This window comes from Stegodyphus dumicola, chromosome 10 (assembly GCF_044657685.1).
Source record: "Stegodyphus dumicola isolate Sdum_Otavi_A_Nest chromosome 10, ASM4465768v1".
Classification (NCBI taxonomy): domain Eukaryota; kingdom Metazoa; phylum Arthropoda; class Arachnida; order Araneae; family Eresidae; genus Stegodyphus; species Stegodyphus dumicola.
This window is the reverse complement of record NC_140777.1, coordinates 83645876-83665448: the sequence shown is the minus strand read 5'-3', so window position 1 is coordinate 83665448 and position 19573 is coordinate 83645876. Positions and strand designations below refer to the sequence as shown.

Below are 19573 nucleotides of genomic sequence, written 5' to 3'. Positions count from 1 at the left end.
AAATGCTAAATGTAACTTTCACGCTTTGCCTTTTTGCTGTGTTGTGTTCTAAAGTTGAAATCGCAATAATAAAAGTTGTACTACAGTCCCCTCACAAAGATGTATTCTTATGTTTATTAATTTTAATTTAAGATACCGCAACGCTACACATATGGTGGTTAGAGGTGCTGGCTGCTTCCCAGCTGAACTTTGATTTAAATCTTGGAAAAGGCACAAATGTTAGTAGACATATAGTGTTCTTTTTGCCATGGGGCACTTAAAATATTGTGGATAGTAGGGTAAGAAGGGTACAGGTCTATTTCCTGGAGTGCTCCTAAAAATTAGGACACAGCTTACAGTTGGATAAACTAACAGTCATCTATAAGATGACCAGGGCATTGGTCAATAAATCCCTTGAAAATTCATTGACCTGATCAGATCAAGGTTCAGCTCAGGAGGATTAATAACAAGAATTACAATGGGGAGAAATGCCCTCAGATCTGTTTTCTTGTCTGAAATGCTCTGTGGTTTCTGTTTTCCATGTAAATTAATATCACAAAAAAATAGACATTTCATTACTACTTAAATTAACATACATTTTGAAGAACTTAGCCAGATTAGGAAAGTTACACAGAATCATACATATCCTGAGATCTTCATGGATTCTGAAATTTAATATTTACTATACAGTATAGAGTCTGAGATCCAGAACTGCTGGAACTTTCCAGTCCTGAGATGATCAGTTTAAATCTAGCAAAATGATTTGTAGACATAGCAACATTGGGGTCTACTTATTATATCTATTTGCATTGTTTAGGTGAAACAGAAAAATGCTAACACCATCACAATCGCTCAAGGGCCCAAAGTGTTTTTCTGGCCAACATCAATATGCCAATCAATTTATTGTCATTGGCCTCTGCCCCACTCCCTAGCCAGCAGGTGTTTGAAAGTTAATGCCTGCAGAGAATTTCAGCTAGTGAAGAGAAAAATGGCATTTATGACACATCTGCCTTCTTTTGGCCTGTATTAAATTCTTCAATCCTAAACTTTGTAAGTAGGAACGTGAATTTTGCTCATTATTTTAATTTTATATATAAAGCTATTTATTTATTGGATTTGCAGTCCAAAGGTCTGGATATTAGATCATTCCAGATACTGGAGATCTGGATTTTTAGACTTTATATCATATACCAGGGACTCTTAATGAAATCCCATTCTTGAGAATCTACAGTTTGCATTGCAATTATCCTCAAACAGATGCTGTAGATGGGACAAGCACAGAATACTGCAGACACAGAGATTTATATGTAATCAAATTGTTGTCAGCATATAAAAAAGAAAATGCATTTAACTTTAAGATAGTGTAATGTATTTTGCAGTAATTTACAAAACAGACAATCTTCTTAGTAGAACATAAATTTTATTAGTTCATGGTGATAGACAAATTTTATACAATTCTTAAGTGGCAAAATTTTTATACTACTTCTAGCTGGTAAAATCTTCAGAATCTTATCTTTTAAAACAATATCTCACGTTGCTGACGTTTTAATACAAATATGGCATTGCCACTTCAACAATAATTATATTTATTTATTAAATAACAAGATATTACAATAGATTACCAACTGGCATGATGTACTGAAGGAGTAAGTCTCTTCTGAGTTATCAGAATAATTTGTGGCCAGTTAACAGCTTTTTCCATGACTTATTCAGATATCACTTTAATACAATTATTAATTTATAAATTATCATCTTTACAACTCAAAATTGCCTTGAAATTAATTTAACATTTTAACTTAAAAGTGATGTCAAATAATGGATGCATTTTGACAATCAATATGTTTCAGTACTGAAGTCATGTATTAAAAATCTATAATTTTAGCTAAAATTTCTAGGTGAAGATATGCAATTTTAGCTATGAGTAGAAAGGAATGTTACTTTTCAAAGATCAATGTCAGTATTCTATATAGAAAACTTTTACAGAGGTAGAAGGAAGAAGCTAGAGCAGCATAATAATAATCAAAAAATTTTAAATGAGTAAAATAAGAAAGAAAGAAAAATAACTTAGAGTTTTAAATGAAAGATGAAAATTAACTGCTTACTTTTGGTGGGACTGTCTTTGTCTCTCTCTCTCTTCTTTTAAATGCTGTTCCTCCTCCAAACGCAACCTTTCTTCTTCTAGCTTCTGTCTTGCCTCTTCCTCTTCTTCTATTCTTTTCCTTTCCTCTTCTTCCTTCCTTAACATTTGAGAAAAATACATATATATGTATATAAACAAAAGCTTCCAAATCACCAGTCAAAAGAAATAGTGTAATTTTTCATTTTTTTAATCATTAATTCTTAGATTATTTCAAATTAACATATTCAGAATTAGAATTTCAGAAATTTACTCAAAACATGCTCAGAATAGATTTATGAAATTTTTAAATGAAGGTAAAGAACATTTGGAAAGTGAGTAAATGAATATACAGTCAAAAGTTGTTAATCCGGACACCCATAATCCGAAATGATCTATAATCTGGACCTCAAAGCTACAAACTTTCTGCGTCAACACATTTGCATGCGTCAAGATTATTTCAAATTAACATTTTCAGAATTAGAATTTCAGAAATTTACTCAAAACATGCTCAGAATAGATTTATGAAATTTTTAAATGAAGGTAAAGAACATTTGGAAAGTGAGTAAATGAATATACAGTCAAAAGTTGTTAATCCGGACACCCATGATCCGAAATGATCTATAATCTGGATCTCAAAGCTACAAACTTTCTGCGTCAACGCATTTGCATGCGTCAATTACATTTGCATGCGTCAATTGCATTTGCATGCGTCAATGCATAATGCATTGACGCATGCAAATAATACATTTATGCATGCGCGTTTAATGTATAACAGACAGTATAAGCTAAGCTAAAATTATCTAATTATCTATTTCAATTAATGTTGCAGATTGTGTTGTTCCTTAATCTTCGAATTGGATCTGACTTATTATTTTTTGCAGACTGTTAGAGCAATTTTATAAAAGTAAGCTTGAACTTTCGATTACGTCAAATGGAATTTCTGATGCCGGAGCTGCCAAAGAATCTGCGAAGCGAAAGCATGTTTTGATGTCCATTAAACAAAAAATAGAACTGCTGCAAAAAATGGATAAAGGCATGAAGAAAGTGACAGAGAGGTGATTTATTTCTCTAACCATTCCGAACTCTGTTTATCAATTTCACGCTGCTATGAGGAAGGGGGGGATCGTCACGACGCACAATGAACTGGAAGTTGATCTGTCAGCACTATCCTTATCTTCAGGGCAGATGTTTTTATTTTATTCAGCTTATAATTCCTTACTAAATGTAGTATTTCATCTCGATGTACTCTGATATGATTTAAATAAAATTCCTCATCATTATAAATATCAGGAATACACGTCAAATAGTTTTCTGGTTGCAATTTTCTAAATTCGACTATGCGTAATGTATGCTTTACGCATGTGCGCGTTGAAAGAAATGTTTAATAAAGTAAAGAAATAAATATTAAGCTTTTTTTTGTAAATTTTGATATCCTTTAGATCATAATTGCTCTTTATTTCATAAATTACGGTTTCATATTTTTAATTTTATAATTTCTGCATGCCATCTTACCAGATTTAAACTGATGGTCTATAATCCGGAAAAACCGATAATGTGGAATCGCCGAAGTCCTGACGAGTCCGGATTAAAGACTTTTGACTGTATTGTCTTTTCTGGCCTATAAGGCATACTATGAATAATTAGAGATTAGAATTTATGAAAACTACTTAAATCAGACAGAAAAGAAAATACCTATTTTATTAAATATAAATATATTAAATTTTGTAAAATATGGAGAGAAATGCACTGAGAAATTCAAAAATTTATCCTGGCACACTTTTCTCAGTTTGCACCATGAATAATTCATTTGGTGAAATTCTTAATTTATAGTAATCTACTTTCCTGTCCCTTTCAATTGTGCACAATCAGAAGGAAAGAAAAAAAAAAAAAAAAAGAAAAAAGATGCATCATTCATTCTTTCAAATATTTTTAACAAAGTGTGTAAAGTACACAAGGCATTATTATCATGTATAGCAAATATGGCAAAGTTCAAAATGCACCTAGACATAAATTCACATATATATTGGGAAATTTTGAATAACAAACTCTTATTTTTGTCAGGTATGCCAAGAAATAAATCTATTATAAAAGATGATGGTAAAAATTTTTGAGGATATAATTAAAAATTTTTTTAAAGAATTTATAAAAATAACAAATAATAAATTCTAAAAATAAATGAGGGAACAGTTTCGAATTTATTTGGATTGAAACTAAGCTTCAAATTGTGAAATAAGGAATCAAATAAGTTTAATAAAAAAAAGGTACAACAAAAGCTATATTAATAAACACATACCAAACTCAATTAACAGTGAGGAAATAAAATTTTGAGAGATAATTTTTAAAAAACTACTTGTATGATTTTTACAAAACTCAACATTTGACATAATTTGAATCATAAAATCCAAACATGGAAAAAAAATAAGTACGTAATTTAAATAAAAGCCTGATTTTGTGTCAGAATACCTATGTTAGAACAATGCTATGCATAAATCTAATATATATCTTAAATCACACATTTGAGATATGAAAAACGCAAGTCGGATTTCGTCAATTTGCCCAGTAGAATGGGAGATACGACTTTTAAAGTCGCATTTTTTCCCCTTGTTCTAGACTGAGAATTATCAACATTCTTATTGCATTGACTCCTTTTAAATGAATGCTTATCTTCATTGAATCCCTTCCCCCCAATTTTTTCTCTATAATATATGCAGTATACAACATAATCAAAGTATAAATAATCACAAATAAATAATTTAAAGATAAACTAAAAATATGAGAAAACATTTATATGAGGTTTGAGAAAAAAATTATTTATTAGATTTACGTTTTACTGCTTTTTGTATTATATTATTACTATTTTTAATTTTACAAATATAAACCTGCATTCAGAAATAAAATTTAACAATTAAAAATGCACATTTATTTGATTTTAATTAATGCAACGGCTGCACTTGATGTATTGATACAAGTTTTTAATATTTGGCATAAAATTGCTCACCTTAATTCTTAAATCCCCTTACTCAAAAATATTCAACTTTTTTTTTTTTTTTTTTTGTTTGTTTCCTGTGGTATATTATTCACTTGTATATACTAGATAAGAAGAGGGAAAAGCCAATAATATTGTTCGATAATAACTTTTATTTTGAGATACTATTCTCGGATGATTTCTAAATTCCAAAACTTAGCATATATATGTGTTTTGAATAAGACTTGTATGTGAAAATCCTCCTTTAATTTGATCAACTCTTCTTGCATTATATTAATCTCAAGATATTTCACAGTTCAGCAGTTCTATGAACCATACTGGCATATTTAAGTTTTCAATGTCTGGGAAGCAAACATTAAAATCTTTTAAATCTGACAAGCAACTTGTATGTAACAATATAACATCTAGGTTTCTTTGTATTTTTTGTGTTGTGTTTTGTTGCGGTCCTGTTTTTACTTTTTTTTTTTTTTTTTAGTTTTTTTGGTATAAAAAATTTACATATTAAAAAATGATTATCAAGTTTAAAAACATATTAAAATAATTTTTCTGTATTTTCCCCTTGTATTTAATTATATGATTTCTTCCTTTCGTAATATATATTTATATCAAAAGCTGTTAATTATTGATTTTTCAACATTAGTATATATACCGTATTTGACGGCATATAAGACATACTTTTTTTCCTAAATTTGGCCTCAAAAAAGTTACCTGCGTCTTATACGTGAAGGTAATTGCATTCAATAACTGTTTATTTGGCTTTTACGAAACGTGAGAACTAAAAGAAACCACCCTATTGAAACTTTTTTCCCTTGTGTGTGGCCATCTAAATAAGGGTGCGTCTTATATGCCGTCAAATATGGTATATATATTTGATAATCAATGGTAATTAATAATAATAATTATGCCAATCAACTGCCAGAGTATCTTTGACTATCAGCTCCTTGATCATCATTGACATCCTTTGAAATTTCAAAAACCCCATTGGGATGCCTATTCTAGACTATTTGGGATACTGCAGCATTAAATCAACCATTAAATAATAATTGAGCTCAGTTCTAGGAAGTATGCAGAATTCCCATTACAGAGTTCATGCACCTCATGAACTGCGCAAATCACTTTTTAAACAATGGATATTTCTTTAACCAGGTTAACTTATATGGGTGGTACTCATAGAATTTTAAAAAATCATTGTCCTTCAGTAACCACAGGTAGAAAAATATTCAACAGATAAATTACTTTTCACAATATACTTTCAGAGTGATGGATGCCATATTTACTTATACATAAAAAGTAAATATGGCATCCATCACTCTGAAAGTGGATTTATATTAAAAATACCTTCTTCTTTCTTTTTCTTCTAAGTCACACTTGTGTGCCAAAACAAAAGGACGGAAGAGTGGACAAATACTGTGCAGCAGATTGATAAAACCTGCTTTTGCTTCTCTTTCTGACATACCTTCCAGTGCTTGCCATGCTTGCCTAAAAATATATACTGTATTAATGCACTTCTTTGAAAAAGGGAAAAAGCATTTCAGCATTTAGAAAGGTATTAGATAAAAAGTTCCTAAACAAAACTAGACAGTTATTGCACACAGAACTTCTGATAACATCCCTTGATAATGATACATAAGAACCAGAACTGTTCTTGGGAAAGAACTTAGACATAGATTTTATTTCATGATGAGTTTAATCAGTTACACTAAAAATATAAAGCACTGCAAATTAAATAACTTACGTACAGAAATTTATCAGTCAGAACCACAATTTAAAAATTTTTTGCTGTTAATTTTTTTTTTTTTTTTTTTTTAATTTAACAAAATAAATATTTTTTCTTCCAAAATTTAGTACTTTCATAAAATGTAAATGTTATATATATATATATATATATCACAGAAACATGAAAAGAACATAGTCTTAGACAAAGGGTAAACTTTCTACCATATAAGATAGAATTTTTTAGTTTTCCTGATTATTCACAACTAGCATTGCCACCTCTTGGCTGTCAAAATCCAGGAGAGAAAAAAAAAGTTTCCGGGAGATGAAAAAAACTTTTTTTTTTTCAGTCGCAACTCAAAAAAAATTTCTTCCTCCTTAATCCCATTTAAAAGCAGTTTTTGAGCTGTAGGAGCACGCACACTCTCACAAATACAGGGTGTCTCAAACACACTTTAACTGTCGCTAACATGCTGTCTTATGATTGCAAGTGTAATCTACCACAGCATGGCAGGAAATGAACTTAGTTTGGAAAAGATGAAGTTTGTCCTGAAATGTTATATGAAGACCGAAAACGCCATTGAAGTGTAAAGACGAGAGAATTCGCAAAACTGTCACCAACAAGTCGGACCATTGCTCACATCAGAGACAAGTTTGAAACAGATGGAACTGTCCAGAAAGCCAACAAGAAACATTCTGGATGACTACAGACATCCACGAGCACTAGAATGAAGAGCAGGTGCAAGAAACACTCCTTCGATCACCACAAAAATATCTTCGACAAACTGCTTGATAAACCCACATCTCAAAAGATAGTGTCTGCACTGGAAATGCTACATTCCAACACTAATCCATGCTCTAAATGAAGACGATCCTGACTGGAGAGTACAATCCTGTGATTGGTATCTGACAAAATGTGCAAAGGATGCAGGGTTTCCATACAAAATTGCGTGGAGCGATTAGGCATCCTTTAAATTAAATTGCTCCATTAATCGCCATAACTGCACATACTGGGATCCTGTAAATCATCATGTAACGCTTAAATACCATGTAAACTTACCAGGAGTAATAGTGTGGTGTGGAATATCTGCATTGGGCATCAGAGGACCGTTTTTTTAAAGGACCTGTTACTGGTAAGCGTTACCTCAACTTGCTTCAAGATTTTGTCGGTCCACAAATTTCAGAGATGTTTGGTGATGACGACAAGATTTACTTTCAGCAAGTTGGAGTACCTTCCCACTACTATTGCGATGTACAGGCTCACCTCTATGCAGCTATTCCAGATACATGGATTCGAAGAAGGGGTAACACTGAATACCCTGCATGTTCCATAGAGCTCATGCCCATGGGCTTCTTTTTGATGGGATATCTCAAAGTTTATCGCACCAAACCAAGAACAATTGATGCATTGAAATTGGAAACTGAACGACAATGTTGCGATATTCTTAATGACTTGTTTCGTGACGTTTGTGAACCCCCTGGGGTGCGTTACCAGCATTGTCTGGACAATGATTGTCATCAATTTGAACATTTAGAAACATGATTCCTCAATTATATTTGTCTTCTATATTCAAAGCCATTTCATTTGACTCTATGTTCAGAAATAAAGTTTTTCTCGTCATTCGAAGTATAAGTACACTTTTTTGAGACACTCTGTACTTGTACATTTTGTTTTACCATAAGAAATCTTTTTTGCCAAAGAAGAATCTGGAAATAGAGTGTTATACAATTTGTTTGTGCAATTCTGGCTCTTAAAACTATGATGGTGCTTAATCCTATGATAGACTAAAGTAATTTAAATTGCTAATATATTGTCCTGTTCTTCTGAAGATTTCTTCATGAAAAAGTTCGAAACTGATTGCGAAGAATTTCTATTCAATATTAACGACTGGTGTTTCTTGCTTTGAGAATGTACAGTTAAAGCTCTAACATCCTCGTACTTAATATTACGGTTTTCCGACATACTTTACATTCTCTGTTAAAGTTGTTTCTCTTCATAAGCCAATCAAATTGAGTTAACCACTTGTCTTGAAACAACGTCGAATAGTTTGTCTCCTTTTGTGGCACTTGTTCACTTGCAGAAACAGTATCTTTTTTTTTTTTTCACTAGACATTATTATGAAAGCATTTAAATAATTTCAAAATATGCACATGTTTGTGGATATCTAGCTGATTGTAGACTAAATGAAAGAATGGATTGAAAATGAGAGGATAATGGAAGATGAGGGCATGTGTGCACAACACGCTGGCATGAAATCATTACTTATAAGGGTCATACTCACCTCAGATTGCTGCTGCAAAGAATATTATTGACATAAACATTCTTTGGCTGCTGGGTGCGGTTGCGTGATTTTCAATGTTCTCAACCATTTCGTCCGTGCGCATTGTGTCGTTATTTTCGAGAAACTTGATATCCCGGGAGAGTAATATTTATTTCAAATTCCTTACGAGAATGTTTTAACTTTTGTAAAATGAACAGTATACCTAGTGAGTTAACTAACGATCTTTGTTGCTAACATATGCTACATAAAATTTAACAAATCACATCACAAATTTAACAAATCTTGGCGAGTTTAGCATGAATTTCTACAAATTAAAACTTTTACTTTTTTTCTATTAAATTTATAAAACATTTAGGGATATATATCTCCCTCAGTCTTCATATGGAAAAAAAGCAAGGAGTTGAAACTACATTAAAATATGATAAAATAAGCAAATATTTTGTAATGTATTTTGATTAACAGATACATTTTATGTGGAGTCTTTTCTGTACTTTTACTTTCTACCTGCTCTAACAGAAATGTTAATCAAGGAAGTTAATAATGAATGAGAATCAAAGTTTAGAGAGAGAGAGAGAGAGCTCTGCCAATTTAGAACACAGAGGGTTTCAATACCAGTTCAACTAGCTAGAATACTTTGCAAATTACTGGTGAATTAGCTTTCATCTGTAGCACATGAGAAAGCATATTAGTTCAGGGGCCAGATCATTATTTTTAAAGTTTGATATATAAATAATGAATAATATTGTAAACAGCAGAAAATTATTAGCCCAGAAGGGCTATTAATTTCATTTTGGCATTTTGTGGCATTTCACTTTTTAAATTGTTGTCACCGAATATTATCCCCATGAATTATATTTAAAGAAATTAAATAACAAAGTATCTGCATAAATGTATGTATATTTCTTGCAGTGTGATAAAACAACAGTACCTAGAGCCATCAAATTTTGAATAAGGTACTTCTCCACCTGAATATGGGCATCTGGAAGCCTTAATTTGGAATTTGTATTATTATTATTAATATCTATTGCCCATTTTGTAAAGCATACGAGTTTTTGATTAAGAAACTCAATGATTTCAAAGCGAGCAATGGCAACACTGTATGAAAAAACATTTTAATCTCTAGTGCACGAGACCGTGTATCGGAATTCTAAAGATATGCTGCTTTAAAATTATTTTGTGATATTGGATTTTATGGTTTAAGAGCGAAGAACATGATATTTAATAAATAGAGGTAACACACAAAACGTTAAAAAAAAAAAAAAAAAAAAGGCCCTTTGGGTGTAATATAAAATCTCAAAACTTTCAGATTTTTTTTAAAAATCACTTTCTTTGCTTAAATTTAAGCTGAAGCATCTATACATATTAATTACTTTTATATGAATGCTATCAATTTGAATTCTTTGGATTCCGATTAGAGATAGGACAATAATTTGGCCAGCAATCTAGCAAGGTAACCTGTGTTTACATTGAATTTAGCTAGAATCTAATTTCATAATGTATAATTGTATGTAAATAATATAAAGTAAATGCATATTATGAACAAATAATTTTCTTTGATTGCTCTTTTATAAGAAATTCTACTTAACCCTTGATAACTATTTAACCCTTGAAGTGCAGTTGTCTCAGAAAAGATTTGCCATGTTTGAAAAAATTAAACAAACTGTTAAGTTGTGAAGCAATTTAGTTTAAGCTTTTACCCAATTGAAATAGATAAAAATATAATAGGTAATTAATTATTTACAGTTTTCAACTAAAATAGAAAAAAAAAAAAAAAAAACTCCTGGAAAACATTTAAAATTATGTTTTATGAAATTAATTATTTACAGTTTTCAAATTAATTATTCATTTAATTGCTGATTCCTTTAGAGATGGATCAAATGTCCCTCCATTTCAATTATTATGAATTTTTTTTAAAATTTTCACTTTTCAAGACAGGATTTCTACTAAACGTCCTCTTTAATATATACTAGTTACTTTAGATTACGTTTGATTTAAGGCATCTGAAACCTACAAGTTCATAAACTATTTAATATATGAGAAATATCTGACACATTTGAAGGCAATACCATTTTAAAAAACCCAATAACTTTTGATTGTCTTTGATCAAAACCGCTTGAATATGTGTGATTGTTTACTTGTCTTATAATCAGCTATCGATTGAATTAGACTTTTATGTAAGAGCTATTTATTCTTCTTATCTGCTAGTTCCATTCCACCTCCCTCAATAATATACTCAATAATTACTTTAAATTGATTAAATTACGAGTCATGTTTTCAATTCTACAATTATATTCTATTTACATCTTCATAGTAAAATTATCTGCTATTGTTGTTGCTTATCCTCGAAAGATCTGATATATGTTAGATCAGCTCCAGAAGGTTGTCGACCACCAAAAAATTAATAACAATAAGGAGATCAGATGTTAAGTTCCCCTTAGAAAGTCCGATGCAACCCAGTATGTGATTCGGTGAAGCTGGATAGTAACAGCATTTTTTACAAGCGGGGAGGATTCTTCTATCACTATCAAAGGAAAGACATTTAATGTGGCCACTTGTTAGTCTAGCCAGAGCAGTCTGGGAGCCACGGTCACATTTGATTTTCAGCAGAGAGCCAGGGGATGTTCTTGTGTTCCATTGGTGCGTAGGTGGAATATGCCAAATTACATTTAGATCTTTCATTTGAGTCAAGTTCTTGATAAATAAGCGAACAGCCAGTAACATTTCATTTTCATCACCCTCTTTGGCCAGTCTATCAGCAACCACTAATTCATTACCACTAACGTTAACATGCAATGGGATCCATTGGAGATGGATGTCATGGGTCTGAGAGATCTTTCTCAGTTTGAGCAGAATAAATATGCTGGTGTCATCATTTGCAGAGGACCAGCCACCAAGATGTTGTAGTGCACTGCAGCTCTCTGATAAAATTCACAGTTCATCAAAATCACAATCATAAGACATTACAGCATCAAGCAATTAATGGCAATTAATTGACTCCTGAAGATAGAGCAAGTGTCAGGTATGTGTTGCTTTACTGTAGTTTCAAAGTGGAGGGGTAATAAAAATATCACTGCTAGTATGATCTTCAGTACAACTACCATCTCAGTATAAACCTGCATTGCATCTTTAGGAACGCAACTAATAACTTCCAGAGCCAGCTGTCTAAGAAGGTCTTCATGGTGAATTTGTTTGTTCAGTAGTCTCTCGGTAGTCCCACTGACGGATCAATAAAGGATCTTAGAGACAGAGGTAAACCTCCCGGGAGATCAGGTTCTAAGTTTCTGCCAAGCTAAAAGGGCTGTATTTTTTGAGTCTTTGATTGTTGTGCCAAGTGCGAAGATACAACAAAGTATGACGTTGGGGGCCGTAGCTGTATATTTTATTGAAATAAAAATTATCTATTAATCATAAAAAGTGTATTATGAATAACATACTTAAGTTTCTTTTAAATTATTTCATGTTTGCAACAAATATGATTATGCTAAAAATATGAGTATTTTTTAAATAATTGATTAGACCCAAATTTGATTTTTTAAAAATTCTAATTCTCTGGATCATCCCAGATTTGCACAAATATACACTTTACTAACATTACTTTCACAACACATTCATCATTTCTCTTTCAATCTCTCTGAAAGATAACACAGTACAAAAAATATTGGATATTTTTGTCCGAGTTGTAAATCAAAGATAATAAGAAACTTTGGTACTATTCCGTTTTGAGGACCATAAAAATATTACAGCGAAAATGTATGCGCAAAAGCGCCAAATCTAGCAAACACGCCCATTTAACAGCACACCAGATGTAGCATACGTGCTGATTCCAGATTGCGCAAGTTTATATAGTCTATATTTCTTAAGACACCATTGAAATACTAGTTTAATTTTTAAATACTTTTTTTATTTTAAATCCTTTTTTGATATGCTATGAATTTAACAATTTGGGAATTGCCCATGATGAAAAGTCTGCAGTAAAATTTTGGGTAAAGTGCAGAATCACCCACTGCTTGACGCATTTTTGAGAATTGCACATACTTGGTATCCATGTACACATCGACCTATTTTCACTAAAAAAAAAAAAAAAAAAAATTCCCAGAATTGCACAAAAATGGTGCTGCACACACCCTCGACTTTATTGCTGCAATTATTTTTTGCAGCACTGGCATCAACAATATTTGGCGATTTTTTACGGCCCTCAAAACCGAAACTTTTATATTATTCTTCAAAATAGTAAATTTTTGTTAAATATCATTTAATTAATTAGATTGTTTCTTACTAATTTATCAAGTTACTGTTATTTTTATGCACCTGTAATAAATATATATGATCTTTTATAACATTTAAATAACTGCAAAAACTTTAAATTAAAAAATATAATATATTTTGAATGAAAAATTCTTAAAATACAAAATTCAATATTTTAAGAAATATTTTTAAAACAGACAACAACAAACAAAAAACTCAATTCTACTCTATTGATTTTAAAAAATAAAAAAAAATCAGAAATAATAATATGGGGGCTGCAGACCACCTATAGCAATTTTCTATACTGTACTTGAGTATTTTCTTTCAAAATTTCCAAGGCTTTTTTTTTTTTTTTTTTTTTTTTACACTTAAAATGCTGAGAGATTTTTATGGAGAGAAACAGTACAGATCCCTATAAAATTTAAATGCATATGAAATCCCAAATAAACACAAAAATAATATTACCTTCTGTCTCTTCCAATGACATCTAAATAGCCCAAAGGTGGTGCTTTTTCTTCAATATATTTACCATGAGAAACTTGTTGGTTATATGCAACTAATGCCAGTTTATCTTTATAGGATATGTGGAAAGCCTTGCCTTCTTTTTCTGTCATAAATAAAGAAATAAAAGAAAATTAAGGCAATCTAATAAAATATATAATACACTCTTATTATGAATATTTTGAGTAATGCAGGCAATGCAAGCTTATTTAATGCTTAAAACATTTTAGACAATAATTACAGTATACAAAATCTTATACTCAGCTTTATCATAATCATGTGAAAAGGGCAGATTTTTAATTTTTGGTAGCTGTTTATACTTTATTACTTTCAAATTTAAAATCAATGGTGGATAATTTAATGATTGGGAAAATTCTACAAATTAATAAATTCCAACAGCACTACAAAAGTGGTATTTTTTGGAATACAATACAAATGATACCATCATAACTAGAAAATGTAAAGCAATATAACAGGTAGTTCGTATCTAATCTAAATTTTTAGATTATTTGCAATTTATTAATTTATATAACAAATTGCACAGAATTTCATTTCAAAATTACAATTTTAAAATGCTGGGAATATGTGTAATTTATGAATTACACTGTGAGTACACAGAAATTAATTGTAAACATTCCTTAAAATATAGCTTCTCAAAAACTGAAGGTTCCTCGAAATTTTAAAACACAGTATTAGTTTTAAGCTGGATCAATTAATACATTGCTAATTATTGGGTGTTACTGGCATTCTTATATAGCAGTATATATTGTGTTGTGATTTATCTCACTTGCCTGAGAAAGACATCAGAATGAAGACCATGAAATTCATCATGGCAAAGAAAGCAAGATAGCACCTGTCGTTGGCAAAGACTTGAGCACCAAACAGGTGACTACGACTTCGCTCATTTCTGCCCCCAATTTTGAAGGAGAGCTTTGGGAAGGGAAGGTCTAAGGGTGTCCTACCCCCAAACTCTCGAGATGACTTTCGGCTCGCTGCATATCTAGAGTGCCCTCGCACCCTACAGAAACTATACATTTACAAATATCCCTGCCTTCTCCGTGATTCGAACAGTGTCCTGTATCACAGCAGGCTCCTGTAACCACTATACTGTGTGGGTGGCACTCTTTGGTATGTGGAATACTGTAGCTGTTACATTAATATAAACTGCAATTCAGCTTTTAGTGGTAAATCAAATTGGTACTGTTCTGTTATCGGGACTAAATACAGAAATGTATATATGTATGTACGAATGGATGTGTTCATGTATGCATATATATATGCAAGCAGAAAGGTATCTGTGTGTATGCATATCCACACACGCACATACCGACATTCGGGACCGCACTGAATCCGGTCCCGAAAATAGAATAGAACTGACCCGTTTACTACTCATCGTATATGTCCAGTTTTTAGTGCTCATCATAAAGTCGCCAAAAGTAGCCGAATCCCGTGTGCACTGGATACTAGGATTAAACCTCTATTTATATAATTCAGCATTTTATCCTTCGACATGACAATCTAACAATATTTAATTCTTTTATTACTTGCTTTCACAACTGAATACTCCCGAAATTGCTAAAATTATTCCCATTTATTTTCGATCCAAACATGAATTCCATTATAAATCAAAGAACTATTGCAAATTTTCCGCTAAGTTTTGAAGATTCGTAAACATTTGCTTCATTGCAGACATTCCAAATGATGGGAAGTGTAAAACAAAATAATCCACATCATCTCAGATGACGGGACTCAGCCTACCTTTTAAAAAGGTTGTTGCTAAACTGTACAGTTCATTGATATTAAAACCCCACGATACTATAAATTCATCTTGTTCTTGACAGTCAGAATGAGATGATAGAGAATTGCACGCGTCAGTTTCTGAGTTATTTAATTTGTTTTGAACACTGTTTCCTTCGTTCAGCATCCCATACACGGTAGCAGCCATCTTTCACTTCCGGAAAGTTGTTGCCATATCTAAAGGTTTTCGGCATTTCCTCTTTTTTTCCCCCCTAAATACTTATTTCATACTTATTTATCTAATGGATGGACATATAATCTCTACAATGCAGATTCCGTTTTAAATGTTTTCAAATGAGATATTTAACAACTAATTTTAAAGTAAACTGACTTCTTTATAATTTCTATATAAATGTTTTGTTTCTTAATTATTCAACTGAAGAATTTTGTTTTCTTACGCTTAAATTTTCAAGGCATCGAAAATTCCTAATGACTTGAGAAAAGCAATAACAAATATATTTAAGCTATAAATTATTTTTTAATCATTCTTATATTTATGTATGTATACGTAATATTGTTATCCATAAGTTGGCAACATGATTTTATTCCCCCTCATAATTTGTAAATCATCGAGAAGGCATCAGCTGTGAAACACTTGTAATGTAAATAGTGCTTGTGAATTTTTTGGTTTATATATTTCTTTGAGGGTGTTTGAATTTGTATGATATTAGTAATAAAGCTAATTTAAGTTATTTTACATCCGTCCTAATTAAAAAGTCCTTGTAGTGGATGAACACAAAAATTTATTTGGAAATACTTTTTAATACAAAAATTCCCAAAAAACTTTATATTAGCGATATATTATGTATATCGACTAATCATTTGATAAATCCAAATTATAAGAATTTTTAACAGGCTGTTATAGCAAAAGATTTTAATTTCATCCAACTTGCGTAATAATGAATTTCCTGTGCAGAATATGTGAGGTTACGATCTGTAATGTAAATGCATAATTTAAACACTTTGTATAAGGCAAATATATGTACTTGTAAAAAAGTTAATTATCTTCTGGGTTGTCTTTAATATGTTGTTGACAGATGCCAAGTCATTGACAATCAAGCCATCTGCCCACGAATGAAACTCCATTGGGTACTATTCCGTTTTGAGGACCGTAAAAAAATTGCAGCGAAAATGTGTGCACAAAAGCGCCAAATCTAGCGCACGCGCTGATTTCAGATTGCGTAAGTTTATATAGTTTTATATTTCTTAAGACGCGATTGAAATACTAGTTTAATTTTTAAATCCTTTTTTGATTTTAAATCCTTTTTTGATATCCTATGGATTTAACAATTTGAGAATTGCCTATGACGAAAAGTCTGCAATAGAATTTTGGGTAAAGTGCAGAATCACCCATTGCTTGACGCGTTTTCAAGAATTGCACATACTAGGTATCCATGTACACATAGACTTATTTTCACTACCGAAAATTCAATTGTTTTTAACCCTTTTAAAAAGCGGCGAACAAATAAGTGGGCGATTCTGCACTTTACCGAGAATTTTTTCAAAGAAAAAGTATCATTCATTATAGAAAATTATGTTTGAACAACCAACGGGATGAAACAATGCTTTATAACTTGGTCGCGAAATAGCGATGCAGGCATCCATTCAGTTATGTTTAGCAATTTTTATATAAATTATAGTAATGATCTGAAATAGTTATTTACTCTTATGCTTCCATTCAGTCATGTTTAGCCTTTTTTATATAAATTATAATAAAAATGTATTATATGAAATTAACCTTTCATCTAAATTAAAACATCAATCTAAGATAGTTATTTATTATTATACTTCCTTTCTTGCGTTAGGGTTGCCGCAATTATTTTTGGCAGCACTGGTATCAACAATAGTTTGGCGATTTTTTACGGCCCTCAAAACTGAATAGTACCCTCCATTGTATTGTTTAATAGTATTTCCTTTGAGCGCATTATGAAATTTAAATGTAGTGCACATAGAGGAACTGAAAGAACAGAAAATTTACTTAAAATGTTTTAGTATGAACTCAGAAAAATTTGACATTAACTGTCACATTTTGGATCTAAAAAGTTAAAAATTTTTGATCGAATTTATAATACATTTTTTCATTTGAAAAATTTATATTCAGAGGCTATTGTCTATTGTAATATAATTGAAATATTAAACACTCAGAGTTTGATCCCAAGCAAATGGCTGGCTGCATGGTTGCTTTTCATAATTTTCTCTGCCCACCAGCGGCCGAGCGGTAAAATCGCTGAACACTGGTAGTTCGGTCCGAGGTTCGAATCCCGCGAACGGGCTGGCTGCATGGACGTTTTCATGGTTTCCCCATGTGTAACGTGTATACGAGCCAGTTTCCCTTAGAAAGTCCTCCACGAAAGGCATCCCTCCTCTAAGGCAGATAGCCCTAGTGTGCTTTGCCGTATTCTCAATACACACACAATACACACATAATTTTCTCTATGTGCAATATGAATCAGATCCAGTTCCTTTATAAAATCCTCCACAAAGGCAGTCCTACTCTCAGATAGATAGCTGCAAGGGGTTTTGCCATCTTAAATAGCCAAAACTAACCTTTCACATAAATTATTCATTTGGAAATGAGCAATAATTGATAGATAAGTGAAAAAATGTGCAATTATCAAACATTGAATGATCTATATATAGAGGAAAAAAAAAAACTAGTTTCTAATATTTTTACCTTTATACTGCCAGATATTTTAAAGAGCATATTTTATGAATTGAATACAGATCTTAGGTTTAATAGCATGTTTCCCTGAAAATTAGATTAGGTTTTGCATTAATCTTTTCTCCAAAAGCACATTAGAGCTTCATCAAATGTTATATTTTTTTATGAAAAAAATACCATTGATTCATTTATAATGATCTGCATTTATTCATTTAGAACAATCAGCATTTAATTGTATGTTCAAATTTATATCTAACCATATTAAACAGTTTTTACTGTCCTGTCATCTTCTGAAATATCATCATGAAGCTCCAAACCTCAGCTCTGGTCTGATATTTTTTTTTTTTTTTTTTTGCAACTTTATTCTTTTAGAAGTATTGGTTTTAATCTTAAGCAAACAACAGAGCTCTCCTAAAATGGACACTTCTTGCCTTCGTAGACAGATTGTAGTGCATTGACTTTACAGCTGTTACATTATTTTATCTCATTAATTCTTCACCCAAGTTGAAGCCTCTTATAAGCTAGGCTTGACAAAGTTTCCATGTTAATTTATGCTCTATGTTTAATATGTGTATTCATTTCAATGCATAAATGGACCTTGAATGAATTGTTTATTGTAATACAAAGATTCTAAAGATAGGTATATGTAGAAGTGGGCAGGACATCAGAATTTCACTATTGGTACAGTCCATTTTCACTAATTGTGCAGTTCTTTTTTCTATTTAAAGGAGAATACCATAAATACAGTGATCTGAAAATCTTCTTTCTCTGTTTCCCTACCACCAATCTCTTGAGAAGATATTTGGCTTACCGTGTATTTTGAGTTCTCTCTTGCTGCAGACACTGTATGCTTATAAACAGCGTATACATTGAGCTATGATTTTGGAGATAGACATTCATTTCCACAGGAAACATTATTTAATCTACACTTGTTTCTACAAGGAAATACTTTCTATGTTTAGTCCACTGATTGTTGGCTGAATTCCAGACTATCAAACTTGTTTGATCATCTTATAAAACATGCTAATAAGCTGACACACTTTCTTAAAGTTCCGTGTATGCATTAGGCCTTTTGCAGATTTAGAGGTATGAATCTCTTCTCTTTTATCATTCTTGCCCTTAATTATCCTTAGGGATTAAAATCCCCCCAATGTAATTAAATATAAATATTGTATGTGTTATTTTATATACAGGTATAAAATAATTTCTGCATATCATAATAGCAGCTTCATGAAGATATAGAAACAAGTACTTTTGATTCTTTTAGTTATATAATAAATGCTTTAAAT

The 19573-nt window shown here is 31.3% G+C and overlaps 2 protein-coding genes across 2 annotated transcripts in view; one reads left to right on the top strand and one right to left on the bottom strand.

Moving 5' to 3' along the window:
- Positions 1-15775, bottom strand: part of LOC118202195 (Golgi resident protein GCP60-like) — a 61241-nt gene extending 45466 nt beyond the window's left edge. Inside the window, exons 1-4 of the mRNA XM_085825176.1 lie at positions 15584-15775; positions 13790-13931; positions 6423-6563; positions 2082-2216 (exon numbers count right to left, since the gene is read on the bottom strand). Coding sequence (XP_085681302.1) covers positions 2082-2216; positions 6423-6563; positions 13790-13931; positions 15584-15770 — 605 coding nt within the window. The 5' untranslated portion in view covers positions 15771-15775. The remainder of the gene's footprint in view (positions 1-2081; positions 2217-6422; positions 6564-13789; positions 13932-15583) is intronic.
- Positions 15776-16152: 377 nt separating this feature from the next.
- Positions 16153-19573, top strand: part of LOC118202194 (T-complex protein 11-like protein 1) — a 60609-nt gene continuing 57188 nt past the window's right edge. The window contains exon 1 of the mRNA XM_035374352.2: positions 16153-16224. The gene's annotated coding sequence lies outside the window, so the exon portion shown is untranslated. The remainder of the gene's footprint in view (positions 16225-19573) is intronic.